The 22,767-nt window shown below is 46.4% G+C and overlaps 1 protein-coding gene across 4 annotated transcripts in view; it reads right to left on the reverse strand.

The window, feature by feature from the left end:
* The window catches only part of scn5lab (sodium channel, voltage gated, type V-like, alpha b), a 583,358-nt gene that overhangs the window by 232,655 nt on the left and 327,936 nt on the right, over window positions 1-22,767 (reverse strand). For all 4 annotated transcript variants that reach the window (XM_073054976.1, XM_073054978.1, XM_073054975.1 and 1 more), the window contains 4 exons: window positions 22,194-22,335; window positions 18,671-18,871; window positions 16,637-16,810; window positions 7,779-8,132 (listed from right to left, as the gene is read on the reverse strand). In XM_073054976.1, the coding sequence (XP_072911077.1) occupies window positions 7,779-8,132; window positions 16,637-16,810; window positions 18,671-18,871; window positions 22,194-22,335 (871 nt within the window). The remainder of the gene's footprint in view (window positions 1-7,778; window positions 8,133-16,636; window positions 16,811-18,670; window positions 18,872-22,193; window positions 22,336-22,767) is intronic.

The raw sequence follows: 22,767 nt of genomic DNA on the forward strand, positions 1-22,767 counted from the left end.
GGTCCCTGGGCGCAGAGGCACAGAGTGGCAGGATGCTGTTTTGCATTCCTGACTCCCGGCTGGCAAGGTGCCAGCCTCACTGTGGGGCAACGACATCAGGCACAGAGATCCCTGGATGTGGTAAAAATTATTCATGAGGTGGGATTTGTGTCTTTAGGTTCGCATGCCACAGGGTATTTGAAAGAGGAAATCATTAGAATAAATACTCCTAAGGGTTTAATACATCTAATCTATACTAATCCCAGTATCTGGATTCATGGAAAAAGGCCCATCAGCCATTTGTACTCATGCCAATTTGTGGAAAGAGTCATATTCTACATAATGTTGAGAATTTTGTTCCCCAAATCCAATTTCCTTTCGAAAATATTCAACATGGTTCCACCACAGAATCACAGAGCACTATAGCACCAAAACAGACCCTTCAAACCATCTAGTCCAGTTGAATTGTCTGCACCCCAACCATAGCCCTCCATACCCCTCCCATTCGTGTACTCATCCACCTAAAGGAGAAATCAGGATAAAGAAAGAAATGCTATCTTATTTTTCAACCAAATGTAACTGTTTATCAATCATTTACAAGTGTGACTGTTCATCAGTCGTTTACAAATTTACAAGGATAAGATGTTGGTGAGGCCACATTTAGAGTATTGTGTGCAGTTCTGGTCACCTACCTACAGGAACGATACCTGTAAACTCGAAAAAGTGCAGGAAAAATTTACAAGACTGCTGCCAGGACTTGAGGACCTGAGTTATAGGGAAAGGTTGAATAAGTTAGGACTTCATTCCCTAGAGCGCAGAAGAATAGGGGGAAATTTGATAGAGGTATATGGAATGATGAGGGGTATAGATAGGGTAAAAGCAAGCAGACTTTTCCACTGAGGTTGGGTGAAACTACAACTTCAGGTCATGGGTTAAGGGTGAAACTACAACTTCAGGTCATGGGTTAAGGGTGAAAGGTGAAATGTTTCAGGAGAATCTGTGGGGGAGCTTCTTCACTCGGACAGTGATGAGAGTGGAATGAGCTGCCAGCAGAAAGGGGGTGGTGGGGTTCAATTGTAACATTTAAGAGAAGTTTGAATACCCGAGTCTCAGTCAACAGTGCCATTCTTCACAACCTGCAGCCCTGGACAGCACGCTGGTGTCGTGCCAATTCAAGTCCCTTCATGGACTCATCCTTCCCTGTCTCAGCAGAACCCCAGTATGGCAGCCTTACAGCATTACAGAGATCTTCCTGACTCCACCTCCCTGGGACATTCCTAGGAATAATTTGCATTTGGCGCAAGATCGCGCCAGAGTTGGTAGGAAAGGTAGCAAACTCAGTGTTTGCACTCATTTCCAGAAGCCTGGACTGGAATGGTGCTGGTAGAGGCAGGTACATTAGGGACAGTTAAGAGACTCTTACACACATGGGTGATTAAAAAAAATGAAGGGCTGTGTAGGAGGGAAGGGTTAGATTGATCTTGGGGCAGGTTAAAAGGTTGTGGGCCAAAGGGCCTGTGCTGTGCTGTTCTGTCCTATGTTCTATGTTTTAACTTCTATTAATTGTTGGAGTTTAGAAGAGTGAGGAGGGATCTCATTGAAACCTTCCAAATATTGAAAGGCCATGAAAGAGAGGACGTGCAGGGGATGTTTCCTATAGCGGGCACAGCCTCAGAGTTGAAGCAACGGGTTCAGAGAATAGGGTTCAGAGAAGCAACGGGTATAGAGGGCACAGTCTCAGAGGAGAAGCAAAGAGTTGTTTGATGATGAACTTCAATAAAAAAATAAATTACAAAAAAAGAAGAGGAATGACGAGGGATTTCTCTAGCTAAAGAGCGGTGAGTCTGTGGAATTCATTGCCACAGATGGCTGTTGAGGCCAAATCATTTAAAGCAGAGCTTGATAGGTTCTGGATTAGTAAGAGCATCAACGGTTACGTGGAGAATGGGGTAGAGAGGGAAAATAAATCAGCCATGCTGAGCAGACTTGGAGCCCAATAGGCTAGTTCCACGCCTATGTCTTATGCTCTTACAACAGCAAGGATGTATTTCAAAGGCTTTATAAGGTATTGGTCCACACCTGGAATATTGTGAGCAAGGCTGAGTGCTGTATCTAAGGAAAAATGTGCTAGCTCTGGTTAGAGTTCTCAAGAATGATCCTGGAAATGAAAGTGTTAATGTATGAAGGTCATTTGACATCTCTGGGCCTGTACTCAACAGAGATCATACAAATGAGGCATTGAAACCTACCGATACTGAAAGGGCTGTGTACAGTGGACATGTGGAAGATGCTTCCAGTAGGAGGTTCAAGGGATCTGAGTGCACAGACTCAGAATAAAGCAACGTCCCTTCAGAACAGAGATGAGGAGAAATTTCTTCAGCCAGAGGGTGGTGAATCTGTGGAATTTGTTGTCCTGGAGGGCTGAGGGGCCAATTCATTGAATGGTCTAAAGGCAAAGATTGATGGGTTTGTGATTGTTAAGGGGATTAAACCTTATGGGGAGAATGTGAGAGAATGTGGTTGAATAAAGCATCAGCCACGATTGAATGGTGGAGAAGACTAGATGGGCTGAATGGCCTAATTCTGCTCCCATTCATTATGATCTTACAGTCAAATGATGGACAGAACATCTTTACTTGTCCTAGTTCCCTGCACCACACTTGGGAAACCTGAACATTTAGAAAATGTGACATTGTCACTTGGGCTAAGCAGGTTTTTCTTTACTACTAATTCCAATTCTTTACTGCTAAGCCTGGTTAATTCCAATGTACTTTTAAATTTATTTTTATATTTATATATTTAGAGATACATCATAGAATAGGCCCTTTAGGCCCCTACGGGCCTTCGAGCCACACTACCCAGCAGTTCCCAATTTAACCCTCGCCTAACCATGGGACATTTACAATGACCAATTAACCTACCAACTGGCACGTCTTTGGAATGTGGGAGGAAACTGGTGCACTGTCACGGTCACAGGGAGAACCCTTACAGGCAGCAGTGGGAATTGAACCCGGGTCGCCTGTATGATCAAGTGTGCTAACCACTACACTACCATGCTCTTCTAGGAGGTTCCAATAGCTTTTTTACTACATGGACTGTCAGAAAACATCTCCCCAATGACCCAGCAAACATTCTTCCCTCAGTGAATGTGCTCTCACCCAAAGTAAGTACCTATTCTCTGCTTTTCTCTCTTCCTTTCTTTCTTCCTTCCTCTCTTTCTCTTTCTTTTCTCTGTCTCTCCCCCCTTTCTTCCTTCCTTTCTTTCTTCCTCATTTTCTTTGTCTCTTTTTTCTTCTAGCTTTCCTTGTTTCTTTCTTTCAACATCTCAATCCACTCCACTATGCAAGAATTGTTTTGATGGCTATCCATTCCATTCCTACCTTCCAATCCCTCAATGCCCTCATGCCTTCCCTCTTCCAGCCACACATCCTTCTGCCTCTCCAGCTCTGACCTCTCGTTCATCTCCAGACTGAATCACTCCACCCGTTGTCCAGGCCCTGAGCCCTGGAACTCCCTTTCTAAGTCTCTCCACCTCCATCTATCCTTTATATCAGACCTTAACACCAGTCTCTCGCTCATCCTAAACTTTATTAGATATTTTGCATCTTATAACACCTCTGAACAAGGCTCTCCCGGCCAGATCTTAGGGTAGCAATCACATCTCTCCCCATCTGCTTATATCCCTCGCCCCTGAAACTCATACGTCCATCAAACCCCCTAAGATTCCTTTTCATTTTCTTTTCCACTACTTATACAGTGTAAATATTAACATTTACAGTGGCCAATCAACTTCTGGCATGTCTTTGGGATGTGGGACAAAACCAGAGCCACCTGGGGAAACTGACACAGTCACAGGAAGGAACAGGCCTCAGGGTCGAACCTGGGTGCTGGTGAAGCAAAAACGTAGCAGCATGAGAGGCAACTTGAGAGAGGAATAGAGAGAATGGACAGCCTTGCACCTCCCTTGGTGGGGATCCTGCTACCCAGTCCTCTGCTTAATCTAGGGTTAAACTGGGGGCAGCGTGGTTTGAAGGGCCGGAATGGCCTGTTCTGGGCTGTAGCTCAATGAATAAATAAATCAAATAATACCAGAGAACAACCTTTTAAGGTGATTAGAGGCAAGTTTAGGGGAGATGTCAGAGGTCGGTTTGTTACACAGAAAGAGCTGCGTGACTGGAACACCCTGCCAGGGGTGGTGGTAGAGGCAGATACATTAGGGACATTTAAGAGAATCTTAGGCCACATCCACACTAGACTAGATTTTGAAAACGCCGGTTTCGCGTAAAAACGATAAGTATCCACACTATGCATTTTTAAAAATATCTCTGCCCACATTGAAACGGATATTTCGGCGAATCTCCTCCTACTGCACATGCGCAGGACACATCTACCGAAAACAAGCGACATGTTTGGTGTCCAATCTCACTGTGAAAGTGCGTGTTTGTATAGTTACAGACTAGAAGAACTTAAAAAACGGACAAATGTTGGCTCTCGCGCAGGAGGACTTAAAGGTAAAAAAACAAATACTGGAGCGTATGGAGACAACCGACAGGGAGTTCACGGACTGTATGACCCAGCTGATGACGAACATTGAAAAACTGACTAACTCTGTTGCATTAATAAAGCACCTTGTTAAATGTATAAAACATGTCTGCATCAGTATTATCTTGTATTTCCATACAATGTTACATTAGGCTGTTACACATCTATTGTCAGAGAAGTACTTGTATAAATAGGTAAACCACTTTCATACGAGGAAGGACAGAAAACAGGGCAAAGTGAGTATACTTACTTATTCAGTAAGTTATGGGTCAAAGTATTTGGTGAGTACATTTCTAACTCTTCTGGCTTCAGTCTTGTTGCTGTCTGTTCTGAAATTGTTAGATTGTGTGGGGGGTTGCGTTCAGGAAAACAATGAAATGGTGCGCTGCCGTCTGACAGCGTTTTCAGATTTCTCTGGTTACCCCGTCCACACTGATCTGCCCAAGTGGCGTTTTCAAAATTACACACCCTGGACAGCGTTTCTGAAAAGCTCTGGTTTCGGGGGACGAAAACGCTGTTTTAGTGTGGACGGAGGGTAAAAACGAAGACAAAAAGCTACAGTTACGGATTTATCCGGCGTAATGTGGACGTAGCCTTAGATCAGTACATGGATGATAGTAAAATGGAGGGTACTGGGCTGTTAAAGAGGAAAGGGTTTGGTTGATCGTGGAGGAGACTAAAAGGCCAGCCTAACATTATGGGACAAAGGTCCTGTACTGTGCCGTACAGTTCTATGTTCTACATTATGAAGCTAAAAGCTTATTTGATATCACTCCTGTAAAATGCTTTGGGATGCCCACCATGTAAAGGCAATCCTTTAGATGTAACTTGTGCTTCACATCACTGTGACGCTATAAATTTCCTTTTCCTACAAACATTTCCTCTAAAAATAAACACAAAAGCCGTATTTCAATTGCAGGTACCACACAGCACCACAGCTCAAACTCCCTAGAAGGTCACCAGAAGCCGAGGTTAAAAGTTCCAGATCATTTCAAGAACCTGGCACATCACAAACCCCGTACCACCTTTTAAATTACTTTGTTGTGACAAGATGACAGGTTTCCACTTCAGCAGGGCTGCCGTGAGCAGTAATCTACTGTCCCCTTTGAAAGGAAATAGTTCTAAATTTTATTCACGAACATGATGGTTAAGTAAAGGAGACACAGGAGACCGTAGGTGGAACGACAATCAATCTGTTGGAGGAACAGCGATAATCCCTTTCCACTCACAGATGCTGTTTGTCCCACTGAGATCCTCGTTGATTTCTTGTTGCTCCTGTTTCAGTGGAGGATGCTTTTATCTTACTTTAAAATCAATCTAATGCTTCCCTCCCGCAGAGCCCTCCTTTTGTCTAAGATCCATGTGCCTATCTAAGAACGTCTTATCTGTCCCTAATGTATCTGTCTCTAACACCACCCCTGGCAGGGCGTTCCACACACCCACCATTCTCTGTGTAAAAAACGTATGTCTGACACCCCATCTTTACTTTCCTCCAATCACCTTAAAATTAGCCCTGGTATTAGCTGTTCACCCCCACCGGTTAAAGTCTCGGATTGTCCACACTGGTTCAGGAGTCTGATGGTTGCGGGGTTATAGCTCTTCCTGAACCTGGTGGTGTGATTTCTCTGCGCCTTCTTCTGCCTGATGGTAGGAGCGAGAAGAGGTCTGGATGGTGGGGCTTTGATGATGGGCGCTGTTTTCTTCTGGCATTGTGTTCAGATAAGATTAGCTTTATTTGCCACATGTACTTTGAAACATACAAGAAAATGTGTTGCTTGCTTGCGTCAACAACCAACACAACCCAAATAAGTGTTGGGGCAGCTCGCAAGTGCTGCCTTGCTTTCAATCCAACATAGCTTGCCCAAAACTTCCTAACATGAACGGCACATCTCTGGGACATGGGATGAAACTGGGAGAACATACAAACTCATTACAGACAGTGGCAGGAACTCAGCCCCAATCAGCGACCGCTGGCACTACAGAAGATTACTAACCACTCTGCTACCATGCCGCAGCAAAGCATGATGCTATCCATGCTGCCGTTCAGCACAGACATCGCGGGCTGAAGGGCCTTTTCCTGGGCTGTTTCGTATGCATTCAGCGGCCACTTTATTAGGTACACCTGTACACCTGCTCGCGATGTACAGCAAGTATCTAATCAGCCAATCAGGTGGCAGCAACTCAATGCATAAAAGCATGCAGACGTGTTCAAGAGGTTCAGTTGTTGATCAGATCTAACATCAGAATGGGGAAGAAATGTGATCTAAGTGACTTTGACTGTGGAATGATTGTTGGTGCCAGATGGGGTGGGGGTTTGAGTATCTCGGAAACCGCTGATCTCCTGGGATTTTCACACAAACGGTCTCTAGAGTTTACAGAGAATGGTGAAAAAAAGCAAAAAAAAATATCCAGTAGGTGGTAGTTCCGAGGGTGAGAACACCTTGTTAACGAGAGAGGTCGGAGGAGAATGTCCAGACTGGGTCAGGCTGACTGGAAGGTGACAGTAACCCAAATAACCACACGTCACAACGGCAGTGTGCAGCAGTCAAACCTTGAAGTGGATGGGCTGTAGCAGCAGATTCCCCTCCTGTGGCTACTTTATTAGGTACATTCCTGTGCACTGAGTGTATGTTCTATTAGTTCTAGAGTAAGTTCTGTCTAGTTTTTAACTTACTATTGGGATAAGTAGACTTGTCCAGTCAATGCTAGGGCTGACAATCTCTAAACAATAAACTTCATGAAATATGTGAATGACAGTGATTCTGATTCATTTACTCCCCAAAGTTAAGTAGATTTTACTTTATTACTCTTAAACTAAACAGAGTTAGCTATCAAATAATTTACAAACTGGCTCAAGTGAATGCATCCGTTTTTCCACCCTGAAGGCCTGGTGTGAATTACACCACCCCCACCCCACTGGGGTAAGTTGCCCTGTACCTGCCCTGCTTTTTTGCTTGCCCTCTCCTGCTCCTGGGGCTTCTTGCCTTCAGTGCCCAGGACCATTTTACCTTGGGGGCCTCGTTATCAGGAGCCAGACAGCTCAGAGGCTGTTTCCTTGGCTCACCATGTGCGTGGCTGGACATCTCGCGACCCCGGTTCAAATCCCTGTTGTCCGCGCCCTTGCCCCGTGGCCACGTGGGCTTCCTTCCGTCACCTCCCACATTTAAAGGTTAGCAGGTTAGTTGGGCACCGCGGGCTCATTGCTACTGTGCTACACCTCTAAATAAATGAAATTAAAATCCTTGGGAAGCGCTTACATTGTCTTCGGTGAATGGCTTGTCCACGGTGACCTGAGGGAGGCAGAGCGAGCTTGGCGAGACGGGGGACCCTCCAACCACGGAGACCACGCCGTTCTGGTCCACGGCGAGGTGCAGCTTCTGCTGGCCGCGCGGCGCTCCCAGCACGGACCGGTGGCTCCCGTGGCTCTGGTTGCTGTTGGTACGGTTGAGCGGGGGCAGGCACAGGGAGCTCCGGACACTCTCACTCTTGTCGCTGTCTTCCTCGTCTGAGAACACGTTCCCCAGCACGGCGTCCACGGAGTGCGTCCGGAACCGAAAGATGCTGCCTCGCCCCAGCGGGTGGTGGTTGGAGAGAATCGGCGTCAGGAGGGGCTGCGGAGAGATCAGAGGCTTTTAGCTGGTTCCCGCAAGTACCGACGCACACAGCTCATGAACAGAGTTCAAAGTGCAAAGTAAATTTATTATCAAAGTACAGTACACATATGTTACTATATGATACCCTGAGATTCTTTTTCTTGAGGGCAATCTCAGGAACAAAGGGAAATACAACAGAATTTAATGAAAAACTGTACATAAACAGGAGGGCTATGTGGGAGGAAAGTGTTAGATTGACCTTGGAGTACAATCAATGGTTGGCACAACATCATGGTGTAGGACCCATACCGCTCTGTGTCCTATGTATAATTAGACCAAAAAATGACAAACAACCAGTGTGTTTATATTGAGAGCAAGAGTTGTAAAGAGTCCATGAAAGTGAGTCTGAAGGTCGTAGAATCAGTTCAGAGCAGTGGTGAGTGGAAAGGAAGGGAGAAGAGCCCGAATAAGGTGGGGGTGGTGAGGAGAAGGAGTACAAGCTGAAAGGTGATAGGTGAAACCAAGTGGGTGGGTTGGGTGATGTAAGTGATGTAAGAACTGGGAGGGAGCAGGCACACGGTAGGCTTATTCAGAAAGTCAGAAGGCATGGGATCCAGGGAAGTTTGGCCAGGTGGATTCAGAATTGGCTTGCCTGCAGAAAGCAGAGGGTTGTGGTGGAGGGAGTACGTTTGGATTGGAGGGTTGTGACTAGTGGTGTCCCACAAGGATCTGTTCTGGGACCTCTACTTTTCGAGAATTTTATTAACTACCTGGATGTGGGGGTAGAAGGGAGGGTTGTTGAGTTTGCAGATGACACAAAGGTTGGTGGTGTTGTAGATAGTGTAGAGGATTGTCGAAGATTGCAGAGGGACATTGATAGGATGCAGAAGTGGGCTGAGAAGTGGCAGATGGAGTTCAACCCAGAGAAGTATGAGATGGTACACTTTGGAAGGACAAACTCCAAGGCAGAGTACAAAGTAAATGGCAGGATACTTGGTAGTGTGGAGGAGCAGAGGGATCTGAGGGTACATGTCCACAGATCCCTGAAAGTTGCCTCACAGGTAGATAGGGTAGTTAAGAAAGCTTATGGGGTGTTAGCTTTCATAAGTCGAGGGATAGAGTTTAAGAGTCACAAGGTAATGATGCAGCTCTGTAAAACTCTGGTTAGGCCACACTTGGAGTACTGTGTCCAGTTCTGATTGCCTCACTATAGGAAGGATGTGGAAGCATTGGAAAAGGTACAGAGGAGATTTACCAGGATGCTGCCTGGTTCAGAGAGTATGCATTATGATCAGAGATTAAGGGAGCTAGGGCTTTACTCTTTGGAGAGAAGGAGGATGAGAGGAGACATGGAAGAGGTATACAAGATATTAAGAGGAATAGACAGAGTGGACAGCCAGTGCCTCTTCCCCAGGGCACCACTGCTCAGTACAAGAGGACATGGCTTTAAGGTAAGGGGTGAGAAGTTCAAGGGGGATATTAGAGGAAGGTTTTTCACTCAGAGAGTGGTTGGTGCGTGGAATGCACTGCCTGAGTCAGTGGTGGAGGCAGATACACTAGTGAAATTTAAGAGACTACTAGACAGGTATATGGAGGAATTTAAAGTGGGGGTTTATATGGGAGGCAGGGTTTGAGGGTCGGCACAACATTGTGGGCCAAAGGGCCTGCACTATGACTCTATGTTCTACAGGTGGAAGAGGTAAAGGGCTGAAGAAGAAGGAATTTGATAGGATGGGAGAATGGGAAGGTGGAGGGAAAACCAGAAGGAGGTGATGGGCAAGTGAGAAGAAGGAAAGGGATGAGAGGGTAACCCAGAATAGAGAACGGAAAAAGAGAGGAGGGAGAAGGGAGAAGTTACCAGAAGTTGGAGAAGTCAATGTTCATGCCATCAGGTTGGAGGCTACCCAAAGGAATATGAGGTGTTGTTCCTCCAACATGAATTGGGTCTCATTGTGTAGTAGAGGAGATCAAGGGCCAACATAACAAAATGGGAACGGGAGATCAAATTGAAATGGGTAGCCACTGGGATATCCTGTCTTTCGGGCACACAGAGCAAAGGGAGGGGGTATCTATGACGGGTCCCACTGATGAAATGGAGGCCGCACCAGGAGTGCCCAATAAAACAGATGGTCTTGTCAGACTCACACCACAGCAGGAAGGACATTTTGGTGCCGTATATTATGTTCATGTCATTGATGCAAATCGTATGCATTTCCCATGTCTTTAAAGCTGGTTTTCCATTCATAAAGATGATAGCACAGTGGTTAGCGTCACTGCCTCATAGCTAGGGACAAGTCTTCGACCCTGATCTCCAGTGCTGTCAATGTGGAGTTGTCAAGTTGGTAAGTTAATTGGCTTCTGTAAATTGACCCTATTACAAGTGAATTTTGGTAGAAAAGAATATTGCAGAATTGCAGTTGAGTGGAATGTCATCTAAAGCTTTAATAAACTGTATAGAGGGGAGTGTCCTGACAGGTTACATCACAGCCTGATATTGAAACACCAATGTTCAGGAAGAGAAAGGCTAAATGGTGGACACAGCCCAGTCCATCACAGGAAAAGCCCTCCCCACCACTGAGCACATCTATGAGGAGCACTGCCACAAGGGACCAATATCTCACACCATCCAGGCCATGCTCTCTTCTCACTACTACCATAAGACAGGACATAAAGGAGCCTGAGGTCCCACACCATCATGATTAGGAACAGTTATTACCCTTCAACCATCAGGCTCCTGAACCAGTGTGGATAACTCCACTCACCTCAGCACTGAACTGATTCCACTTTCAAGGCTCTACAACTCTTGTTCTCTGCATTATTTATTTATTATTTGTGTGATGTGTCCAATTTGCACGTGAGCTGTTTGTCAGCCTTTGTTTATGAATTGTTTTTCATAAATTCTATTGTACTTCTAGATATTCCTGTAAATGCCCACAAGAAAATAAATCTCAAGGTCGTACATGGTGACATTTACATACTTTGATAATTTACTTTGACATTGAATGTGAAGGTTGTTGAGGGGAACGTCAGAGAAAATTTCAGGTAAATCAGTGGAGGAGCAGGACCAATCAAATGTTCTGAAAGCTGGCATAGACTCAACTGGCTGAATAGCCTCCTTTTACGTCAAGGAGAATACGCACAGCCTGTGGATAGGAGGACCAGGAAGGATGTCACTGTGATCAACTGGTCAGCTTGTCCCCACCACATTAATTAAAACCACTAATTAAAATCAATTTGGCTTCAGTTGCTACCACAAAGGTACCAAACAGAGATCGGACCAAGACCCGCTGATGTTAACGGACTTGAGTACATGGGAAGTGGGCTTACCCCAGCAACCTACAACCCTGTGCATAATTCCTGCTGGAACCCAAAAACACCCCGGCAATCGATACCCCTGTGTCTGATCTGTGCAGCCCTCACATTCAAGGATCAAGGATTCAATACTGTTCAATGTCATTTCAAGTGTAAAGGAGAACAAAGTGTTTGTTACTCTGGCTCTGATGAGCACAAAAGCAAAGCACAGTAAGATAAAGGACACAGTAATAAAAACACATAGATAGCTTATAAACATAGATAGATTGTATGTCCATAAAGTGACGCTAGGCACAGGAGTGTCTGTACATAAGGTGACTCTGACAGGAAGCAATAAAGTAGTTGGGGGGGGGGGTTTGTGGTCAAAGACAAATTCCTCCCCATCACTGCATCGAATACTCTAGAAGTCAAGGACACTCATTGTTAGGTGAGTCCCATTGTGTGGTGCTTAAAATTAAAACTGGAAATACTCAATAGCTCGTTCAGTCTCTGTGAAGCTAACGTTTCAGGTTGGCCACTGGAACTAGTGAAGGTTTCAGACTGATAGAGGTTTTGAGGGGGGGGGGGTGCGGAGAGGACAGAAGGGAAGGGCGCAGACCCACAGGAGGAACTGAATGGCCAAAATCTGCAGTGCTGCTGGCTGAGAGAGGGCAGGTGGAGACAGCACAAGAGGCAAATAAAATCCAGACTGTCAAAAGAGAGCACATGTCGATTGGAAATGTGAGTGACTGGGCTGGAAATGGTGACCAACAGAGTCACAGTGAGATACAGCAGCGAAGCAGGCCCTTCAGCTCACTGAGACTCTACCCATCGGTATCTATACATTACCGCAGCCCTAACCCATAACATTCTCTCCATACCCCCGCCCCCCCACACTACCCACCCGACTCCACCACTCCCCACAAACTCAGGGGGATTAATTCTCTAACATATTACTTTGATTTATTAACTTAGGGATACAGCTTGGAACAGGCCCTTCCAGCCCAGTGGGCTGCACTACCCGGCAGCCCAGCTCTTTAACTATAGCCTAATCACAGGATAATTCACAAAGACCAATGAACCTACTAACTGCATGTCTTTGGACTCCGGGAGGAAACCGGAGCACCCGGAGGAAACCCCCGCATTCCACGGGGAGCACATACAAGCGCTGGAACTGAACTCTGACCTCTGCCCCCACACTGTAATACAGGCATGCTAACTGCTATGCTACCTTGGTGTCCCCAAACCTGTATGCTTTTGGAATGCGGGAGGAAATAGAATACCTCGTGGAAACCCACACGGTCACAGTCAGAACCTGCAAACTCCACACAGACAGCACCCAAAGTGATCATTGAACCCAGAAGACTAGCAATGTGGGGCAGTGGTTCTGCGAACTGCATCATGATACTGCCCTTACATATTTATAGAGTCAAAGAGCACTACAGCACAGAACCAGGCCCTTCAGCCCATCTACTTTATGCTGATCTGGTCTCCTGCCTATCTTCCTGCACCAGGACCATAGCTCTCCATGCTCTTAGAACCATAGAACACTACAGCACAGAAAACAGGCCATTCTGCCCTTCTAGTCTGTGCCGAAACTTTATTCCGCTAGACCCATTGACCTGCACCAAGTCCATTTACCACGTCAGATGGCAGCTTGTTCCACACTCCCACCGCTCTCTGAGTGAAGAAGTTCCCCCTAATGTTCCCCATAAACCTTTCCCCTTTCACCCTAAACCCATGTTCTCTTGTATTTATCTCTCCTAATCTGAGTGGAAAGAGCCCACTTGCATTTACTCTGTCAATATCCCTCATAATTTTGTAAATCTCTATCAAATCCCCCCTCATTCTTCCACGCTCCAAGGAATAAACTCTTAACCTGATCAATCTTTCCCTGTAACTCAACTCCTGAAGACAAGTCTTCTCACCAATGTATCTATCCAAACTTCTCTTAAATGTTGCAGTTAATACCACATCCACTGGCAGCTCGTTCCACACTCGGACTGAACACCGAGTTTCCTCTCAGACTCCTCTTAAATATTTCACCTTTCACTCTAAAACTATAACTTCTAGTTCTAGTCTCACCCAACCTGACGAGAAAAAAAACCTGCTTGTACAAACCCTATCTACGCCCTTCATAATTTTGTATACCTCTAGAAGACCTTCCCTCATTCTCCTGTGCTCCAGGGAATAAAGTCCTAGCTTGTTCAACCCTTCACTATAACCAGATCCTCAAGTGCTGCCAACATCCCTCAGCACTCTTTAAAGCTCATTTGTAGATTTCCTGCAGGCAGGTGGCCAGAAATGCGCATAATAATCCAAATTCAGCTTCACCAACGTCTTAGAAAATAACATCCCAACACTTGATGAATTAAACATCGAGTGCTGTAATGCGCCTGGTCACGGAAGACTAAAAACCTGCTTCGATGAGGCCCAACACAAGCCTGAGGAACAGTGCTTTGTCTTCCTTCTGAGCAAGGTGCAGCCTTCTGGGCCCAACAGTGAATTCTACACTTTCAGTTCAAGTGGCTCTTTTCAGTCATCCATCTGTGACAATGGCACACCCCAGACTGACCCACTGGGTATTTACTCCTGCACCTCCTCTGGCAGCTTGTTCCCGATATTCATCACCCTCCGTGTGAAAATCTTAGCCCACAGATCTCCTTTAAATCTCTCCCCTCTGGTTGTAGACTCCCTTGTCCTGGAAGAAAGATTCTACCTGTCCTACCTATTCTTATAAAACTGTTTAACAGCATCCCCCAAACCTCCCAACTTTCAGTGAGAATAAACTCAGCCTATCCTTGGAATTGGTATTGGCTTATTTGAGTGATGGGGGTGGAGATCCGTCTCTACCGAAGGAGGTGTGAGGTGCTCCTTCCCTCTGGTGTAGCACCTGCTTAGCCCCCGATCAGGGTCACGTGAAGCCATGGGACCAGGAGGTGGATGGTCGTATGAGCAGCCGGTGCACATCACAAGTCCTGGTTATGCGCCCACTGACACCAGGCAGACTGCGGATACCGTACAAGTGGGCTTTTTCTGCAGCGTGTCGATAATGGCTGGGGTCACTCCTCATGACTCCCAAGAAGAAGGCAATGGCAAACCACCTCTGCAGAAAAATTTGCCAAGAACAAGCACGGTCACGGAAAGACCACGATAACCCACGTCACACAACAGGCACATACCAAACAAGCAATTAGTTTATTATAGTCACACGTACTGAGACACAGTGGAAAGCTTGTCCCACATCCTGGTAAATCTCCTCTGCACACTCTCTAAAGCCTCCACATCCTTCCTATAATGAGGCGATGAGAACTGAGCTCAATATTCCTTCGCTTTGAAGGAGTTGGGTGGTTAAGGAAGAACTTGTTAATTTGGCAAACGCCTGCCACAGGCTCCCTTTACAGAACTTTGCCAAATACTCCACAGCCTCCCCTTAATTTTTTCCCTACAGACTAGTGATTTTCCTCTGTCAACACACTGTCACATCATGAAAACCAGCCTGCCCTCCACGGACTCCGTCTACACTTCTTGCCACCTCAGGAGACAACATAATCAAAGATCCCTCTCTTCTCCCGTTTCCCATCGCGCACAAGGCACAAAGGTCTGAAAGCACACATCTCTCAGCTCAAGAACAGGTTCTATCCTGCTGTCATAAGACTATTGAATGAGCCTCCTGTACGATAAGTTGGACTCTTGACCTGACAATGTACCTCATTATAGCCTTGTACCCTATTGTCTGCCTCTACTGCACTCTCTCTGCAACTGTGACACTATATTATGTATAGCAACTCACAGACAATGCCAGAGGAACTCAGCAGAAGGCATAGGGGGGATGTCAGAACTCAGCATCTATGGAAAAGAGTACATGGCTTTGAGACCAGACCCTTCAGCAGTCTCAGACCAAAACTTCGACTTTATTCTTTTCCATAGATATAACCCGACTTGCTGAGTTCCTCCGACACACGTGTGTGTGTGTGTGTGTGTGTGTGTGTGTGTGTGTGTATATATATATATATAAATATATAAAATTAAATTAAATAAGTAGTGCAAAAAATAGAGAAAAAAAATTAGTGAGGTAGTGTTCACGGGTTCAATGTTCATTCAGATGGCAGAGGGGAAGTAGCTGTTCCTGAATCGCTGAGTGTGTGCCTTCGAGCTTCAGTACCTCCTCTTGGATGATAGCAATGAGAAGAGGACATGTCCTGGGTGATGGGGGTCCTTAATGATGGACGTTGCCTTTCTGAGGCACCGCTCCTCGAAGTTGTTTTGGATTCTATGGAGGCTAGTGTCATGATGCTGACTAATTTACAAGTCTCTGCAGTTTACTTCGATCCAGTGCAGTGCTACCCCTACCGCCCCATACCAGACATTGAACCAGACCGTTAGAATGTTCTCCACGTGACATCTGTAGAAATCTGTTCGCATGGCATGCAAAACAAAACTTTTCATTGTACCTTGGTACATTGACAATAATAAAACAGTTTACCATTTTCCAATTCCTTTTGGAAAGCCAGCTCTGAAACATCCCAGTTACTCCGAGCTTCTTTTCTCTGTTGCATCTGAGCCATGGGTAGTACTGGGTTTACAACATTTCTGTCATTTGAAAGACAGTTAAGCAGGAAAGTGGGTAGGAAAGGTTTGGCGGTTTCAACCAAATGCTGACAAATAGGACCAGCTCACTTTGGAGACTTAGCCAGGATGGATGAGGTGGGCTGAAGGGCCTTTTCTCATGCTGTACTACTCAATGAAATTACAACTCCATGGGGGGGGCGGGGGTTCCAAGTTTTCTGTGTAAGCATCATGGAGAAGTTATTGGCAATTGTCAATAACACAGGGCAGTTGATGAATAGGATGGAGAATCCTTCAATAAGACAACCACCCTACGGGGAAATCCCTACCAAAGGAGATGTAAGGCACTCCTTCCCTCCACTAGCCTGCACCCTTGGGCAAGGTGTAGCACCTGCTTACACCCCAAGCAGGGTCACGTGAAACCAGGTTGTGTATGGTCATATGAGAGGCTGGTGCATATTGCGAGTCCCACGACCACTGATACCAAGAAGACAATCTCTGAAGAGTGTTGATAATGGATCAACCGTCTTGTAAAGACTCTGTCCAGAAGAAGTGGTTTCCTAAAACCACTTCCGTAGTAAAATTTGCCAAGAAGAATCACCGTCGTGGAAAAACCACGATCGACCATGTGATACACCACGGCACAAAATGAATGAACGAACCTTCCGGGGTAAACCTTCTTCAGATGCTGATCTTGGTCCTTTCTCTGTTTCTGATATTCCCAGTTCTTTCCCATTCCTACTTCTGAAGCCTCGTTCCTTGATGCTTCTGGCACTTAGGTGTGACCTCTCGGAAGAACTTCTTGACCGAGTCTCATGCCCCAGTCTCGACAATTCCTGTGGGAAGGTTTCAGACAACACAATTTACATGAAAGCTCACCAAGAATCCGTACCATATCATCAACAGTTTGTCAAAAGGTTCAAGTAGTAGGAAATCATATAACCTTACAAGATCAGAGGAGGCTACTCAGCCCATCATGACTATGCCTCAAATACAGTTTCTATACTATTGAACCATCTTCTTCTACGATAAGATGGACTTCTGAGGTCACAATCTATCTCGTTATGCTAGCCACAGGGAGATGGACTGACTCCCTGACACGAGGCTGTACAGTCGCTTTCCACGTTGGACTGGTGTCACCTCCAGTCCGCACCTTGCAAATGGCTCAGGGCTCCCCGACGTACCTCGCAGTCCGTGCATAACCTGGCACCTGTCTGCCACTATTTATAGGAGTCAGCTGCCAGAACAGCACGCACACACACACACATACACACACACACACACACACTCACTCTCTCTCTCTCTCTGCACGAACACACATCCGCAGTTATTTACATGAACACATGCCACAAAGAGAGGCATCTTAGTTTTGCACTGAATCCCTGCTGCCCTTTGAGATGGGACTCACGTTGTAAACAGAATAAAGCATCCGGTCACAGCAGAGAACGTGACTCCTGACAACGTTATGAATGTAACTAACTCAAAGTATTCACGCCTCTCCTCTGTTAAGGTCAGCATACTGTAAACAGGGAGCACGCACACATGTGCACATTCACACCGTCGCATACACGTTCACAAGCATACGGAAACACAAAGTCACATGCACAAATGCAACCCATGCACGCACACGCACACACACACACACACACACACACACAGAAGCACACGTGCATGTATACACCTGCACACTTACATCTCTGCTCAGATATAAACACCCACACAGACACATGCACAAATGCAGCCATGCGCTGACACACACACACACACAAACACACATGCACACGCTGCCACTCCAATCCCTCCGTCTCCGATCTCCTGTTGCTTTACCGCCCCGAGCCTGTGTGCTCATCCTTAACAAAGGCCTCCAGAGCACCCACAATGCTCCATGCTCCACCATCAGCAACTGTGCCAATCTCATGGAACCGCCCCTCCGTCAGCCTCTCTCGTGCTTTCAGACGCACCCATACAAACTACTGGTAAAGGATCATCCGGGGTTTGGCCAAGCCTCGTTCGCCCAGGATCCTAGAGCACATTAAAAGCAAGGATGTAAGGCCTCACTTATTGAGGCCTCACTTGGAGTATTGTGAGCAGTTTGTCACAAAGCAGGGCCCTCTGTCTAAGAAAGGATGTGCTGACATTGGAGAAGGTTCAAAGGAGGTTCACGAAAATGATTCTGGGATTGAAAGGGTTATCGTATGAAGAGCGTTTGATAGCTCTGGGTCATACACACTGCTCACCGGAGTTTGAGGGGAGGATCTCACTGAAACCTATTGAATGTTGAAAGGCCTCAACAGAGTGGATGTGGAAAGGCTGTTTCCTGTAGTGGGGGAGTCTAGGACCAGAGGGCACATCCTCAGAAGAAAGGGACGTCCATTTAGAATGGAGATGAGAGGGAATTTCTTTAGCAAGAGGGTGGTGAAACTGTGAAATTCTTTGCCACTGGCAGATGTGGAGGCCAAGTCATTGGATGTATTTAAGGCGGAGGTCAATAGGTCCTTGCTTAGTCAGGGTGTGAAGGGTTACAGGGAGAAGACAGGAGATTGGGGCTGAGAGGGAAATGGATCAGCCATGATTGAATGGTGCAGCATACTCAACTGTCCAAATGCGCTAACTCTGCACCTATATCTTATGGTCTTACATTAAATCCGATTAAGGATTAAGATTATTGCTGACAAGATGACAGGTGCTTTCCTGACCCGCTCGTGTTGTATCCGAAGTTGCTCCATCGTCTGCTGAAACTCCTTCTCCTTCTGCACGTTCTCGGCGATGGTGGCCTGGTTCTGCTCGTCATATGCCATGGCCACCACGGCCAGGATGAGGTTGATGAGATAGAAGGAGCCGAGGAAGATGACCACCACAAAGAAGAGCATGTACGCCTTTCCAGCAGAGCGCAGAGTCTGTGGGCCGGAGAACAAGAGGACAAGGTCACAATGATCAGCATAGGTGGTGACAGAGAAATAAGGGAGTCCATGCTCCCCACCAAAGAATCAGAGAATCAAACTACAGCACAGAAACAGGCCATTCGGTCCATCTAGTCATTGCCAATTTATTAATCTGCCAAGTCCCATTGCTCTGCACCCAGATCACAGCCCTCCGTACCTCTCCCATCCATGAACTTACCCGAATTTCCCTTAAACGTTGGCATCAAATCCACACCCACCACTTATAATGGCAGCTTGTTCAACACTCTCACCAGCCTCTGAGTGGAGAAATTCTCCTTCAAATTCCCCTTACACATTTCACTTCTCACCCTTAACCCATGACCTCTAATTCCAATCTCACCCAACCTCAGTGGAAAAAAGCCTGTACCCCTCAAAATTTTGTATGCACAGATAGCATAAACAATCAGAGTATCTTCCCAGGGGTGAAATATCTAGCACTATCTAATACTAGACAGTATGCATTTAAGTGGGTGGTAGGGTGGAGAGACGTCTCTACCAAAGGCACTCCTTCCCTCCGCTAGCCTGCAGGTCACCCTTGGGCAAGGTGTAGCACCTGCTTAGACCCCCCAAGGGAGCAGGTGGTGGACGGTCGTATAAGCAGCCGGTGCATATCACAAGTCCTGGTTATGTGACCACTGACACCAGGTGGGCAATACAAGAGTATTGATAATGGCCGTCTTGTAAAGACACTGCCCAGAAGAAGGCAATGGCAAACCACTTCTGTAGAAAAATTTGCTGAGTACAATCACAGTCATGGAAAGACCACGATCGCCCATGACATGCAGCACAGCACATAATGATGATCTCATATGGCACGGCACATAATGATGATGTCATAAGGCACAGCATATAAGGACGATAATGAGGTATTTAAGGTGAGGGGAAGGGGCAAGTTTAACGAAGTGCAGGGCAAGTTATTTTTACACAGAGAGTGGAGATGGCTGCCAGGGTGCTGGTGAAGGCAGATCCAATAGTGACATTTAAGCTGTAGATAGATGAACAAGCGGGGAATGAAAGGATATGGATCCTGTGCAGGCAAATACATTTAGTTTAACTTGGTATTGTGCTCATTGCAGACATCGCGGTCTGAAGGACCTTTCCCTGTACTGTCCATTCAAGTTCAAGTGTACTGTCACTCATGTTAACATGGATATGGCCAAACGAAACAAAGTTCCACAGGGCCAAGGTACACAATGCAGTACATATAACTCACACACAACATATAAAGTGTTTTATGTGTTAAAGTGACCTTTTACTTCTTCTTCTCAACTGCCTATTACCCCCCTTGGGTACCTTTCTCCTATGGTCCACTCTCCTCACTTTCCTCTTCAGCCCTAGACCTTTCTCACCCTCCTGCCTTCATCTATCACCTTCCCCTCCCCTCACCATTTTATTCTGGCGCCTCCCCCCTTCCCTCACAGTCCTGAAGAAGGGTCTCAGCCCAAAACGTCAGCTGTTTACTCTTTTCCGTAAAAATGTTGCCTGGCCTGCTGGGTTCCTCCAGCGTTTTGTGTGTGTTGCATCAAGTAATATCATATAAATAAATCAACGAATAATAAGGTGCATTTATGTCACAAGTTAAAAAGTGAACAATACAGTGCTACTGGTGCTTTATGTATGATGAGACCTAGATGGTGGCAGGCAGTTCAGTAGTCTCACAGTGTGGGGAAGAAGCTGTTTCCCATCGTCACAGTTCTTGTCCTAATGCTACCATATCTCCTGCCTGATGGCAGGGGCTTAAAGAGATGGTCTATGGACTGTGCTCTATGATAGAAAATCTTTCTTAATGTTACTCCCGGCAAACCAGTAGATTGGAGCCCAACACTACTTTTTTTTAATAAGTGTTTTATTTAAACCAGGCAGGGAAAAGTTACAGAAAATGAAGGAAAACTCCAGTAAGTTGCTATCTGACTATTCAGTGACAAGAGTGGCCCATGAGTACTGGTGAGGGCGGGGGGAGACAGATCGGAGACAAATAACCCCCACTGCTCAGCAGAAATCTGCCATTCCCCATCTTAGGTTTAGAAATTTACAAGGGGCCTAGAAGAGAGAACACAGCTAGCATTGCTTTTTGCTTTTCCAGGGGTTAAAATGTCTCACACCAGGCTATTCACTCAGAGGACTGTGTTCGGTTCTGGTCGCCTCGTCACAGGAAGAATGTGGAAGCTTTAGAGAGGGTGTGGAGGAGATTTACCAGGTCACTACCTGGATTAGAGAGTCTTATGAGGAAAGGTTGAATGAGTCAGGGCTTTTCTCTTTGGAGCAAAGGAGGATGAGAGGTGATGTGATAGAGATGTACAAGGTGATAAGAGGCATAGATAGAGTGGACAGCCAAAGACTTTTCCAAGGGCAGAAATAGTGAATACGATGTGTCATAATTGCAAAGTGATTGGAGGAAATTATGGGGGGATGTCAGAGGGAGGTATTTTACACAGAGTGGTGGGTCCATGCAACGCTCTGCCAGTGGTGGTGGCAGAGGCAGTTACATTAGGGACATTTAAGAGGCTCTTAAATAGGCACATGGATGATAGGAAAATGGAAGGTTTATGGGGAGGTAAGGGTCTTAAATTGAACTTGGAATACATTAAAGGTAGGCACAACATTGTAGGTTGAGGACCTATGTTGTATTGTGCCTCTGTAGGTTGTATTTCTATGCTCTATGTTCTAGAGGACGTGCATTTAAGGCGAGTGGGGGTAAGTTCAAAGGAGATGTGGGGGGCAAGTTTCTTTACACGGAGGGTGGTGAGTGCGTGGAGAGGTGATATGCAAGACCCAGTGACCAACCACGTCACTCCCCCTCGTCTCCACCGGGAACCTATACTCCTGGGTGAAGAAAGTACGGCAGGTGGAGGGGAATTTGAGGGCATTCAAACTGGCCAACAGAACTCCACACACAAAATGCCGGAGGAGCTCAGCAGGTCAGGCAGGATCCAGGGAGGGGAACAAACATTTGGAATTCTGCATGTGGACCCTTCATCAGGACTCTATCATCGACTCTATTTCCTGCCTAACTGCTGAGGTCCTCCAGCATTTTGTGTGTGGTGGGCTTGGGATTTCCAGCATCTGCAGAATCTCTGTGCAGCCACAGAGCTCAGCATGTAGAGATGTGTTGCCGCTGAAAGGATAATGGCATCCCTTCCCCACGTGGACCCTCCGGTCAGGGGTTACTCAATGCCAGTGGTCACCGTGGAGCACCTCTCTTTCCCAACGCGCAGACACATATCCAGCAAGGCCCCCCTCTGAGTCTCTCACTGCACCGGAACGCTCAGCCACCGACCTGCTGGTAGAGGTTCTCCCAGAAGTCCTGAGTCATCAGCCGGAACAGCGAGAGGAAAGCCCAGCCAAACGTATCGAAACTGGTGTAATCATAATCAGGGTTCCTCCCCGCCTTCAGACACGTGTAACCAGTGGGACACCTCCTGTAAGAGGGGAAGGAGAAATGCACACTCAGTAATAATTTCCACACCCTCCCCCTTTCGCGTCACAAAACGCTTTGCAGAGGCAGACAGGGGGTTAGTGGCGTGTCGCCTCCAGCACCAGACCCAAGATAGGCCACCGAGACCTCAGTCAGTAACACGGTGGCATAGAGAGACATCTTAAGTGGCAGGAAGTTTGGATGCAATCATGAACAAGGCGATCCAGCAGCTATATTTGATTGGGAGCTTGAGGAGATTCGGTACAGTATGTCACAAAGACACTCACAAATTTCTACAGATGTATGGAGGAGAACATTCCGACTGGTTACACCACTGCCAGGTATGGAAGCTCCAATGCAGAGGATCGATTGAGGCAGCCGACAGTTGTAAACTCGGCCAACTCCTTCACAGGTACAAAACTACCCACCATCGAGA

The sequence above is a fragment of the Hemitrygon akajei genome, chromosome 8 (genome assembly GCF_048418815.1).
Source record: "Hemitrygon akajei chromosome 8, sHemAka1.3, whole genome shotgun sequence".
Classification (NCBI taxonomy): domain Eukaryota; kingdom Metazoa; phylum Chordata; class Chondrichthyes; order Myliobatiformes; family Dasyatidae; genus Hemitrygon; species Hemitrygon akajei.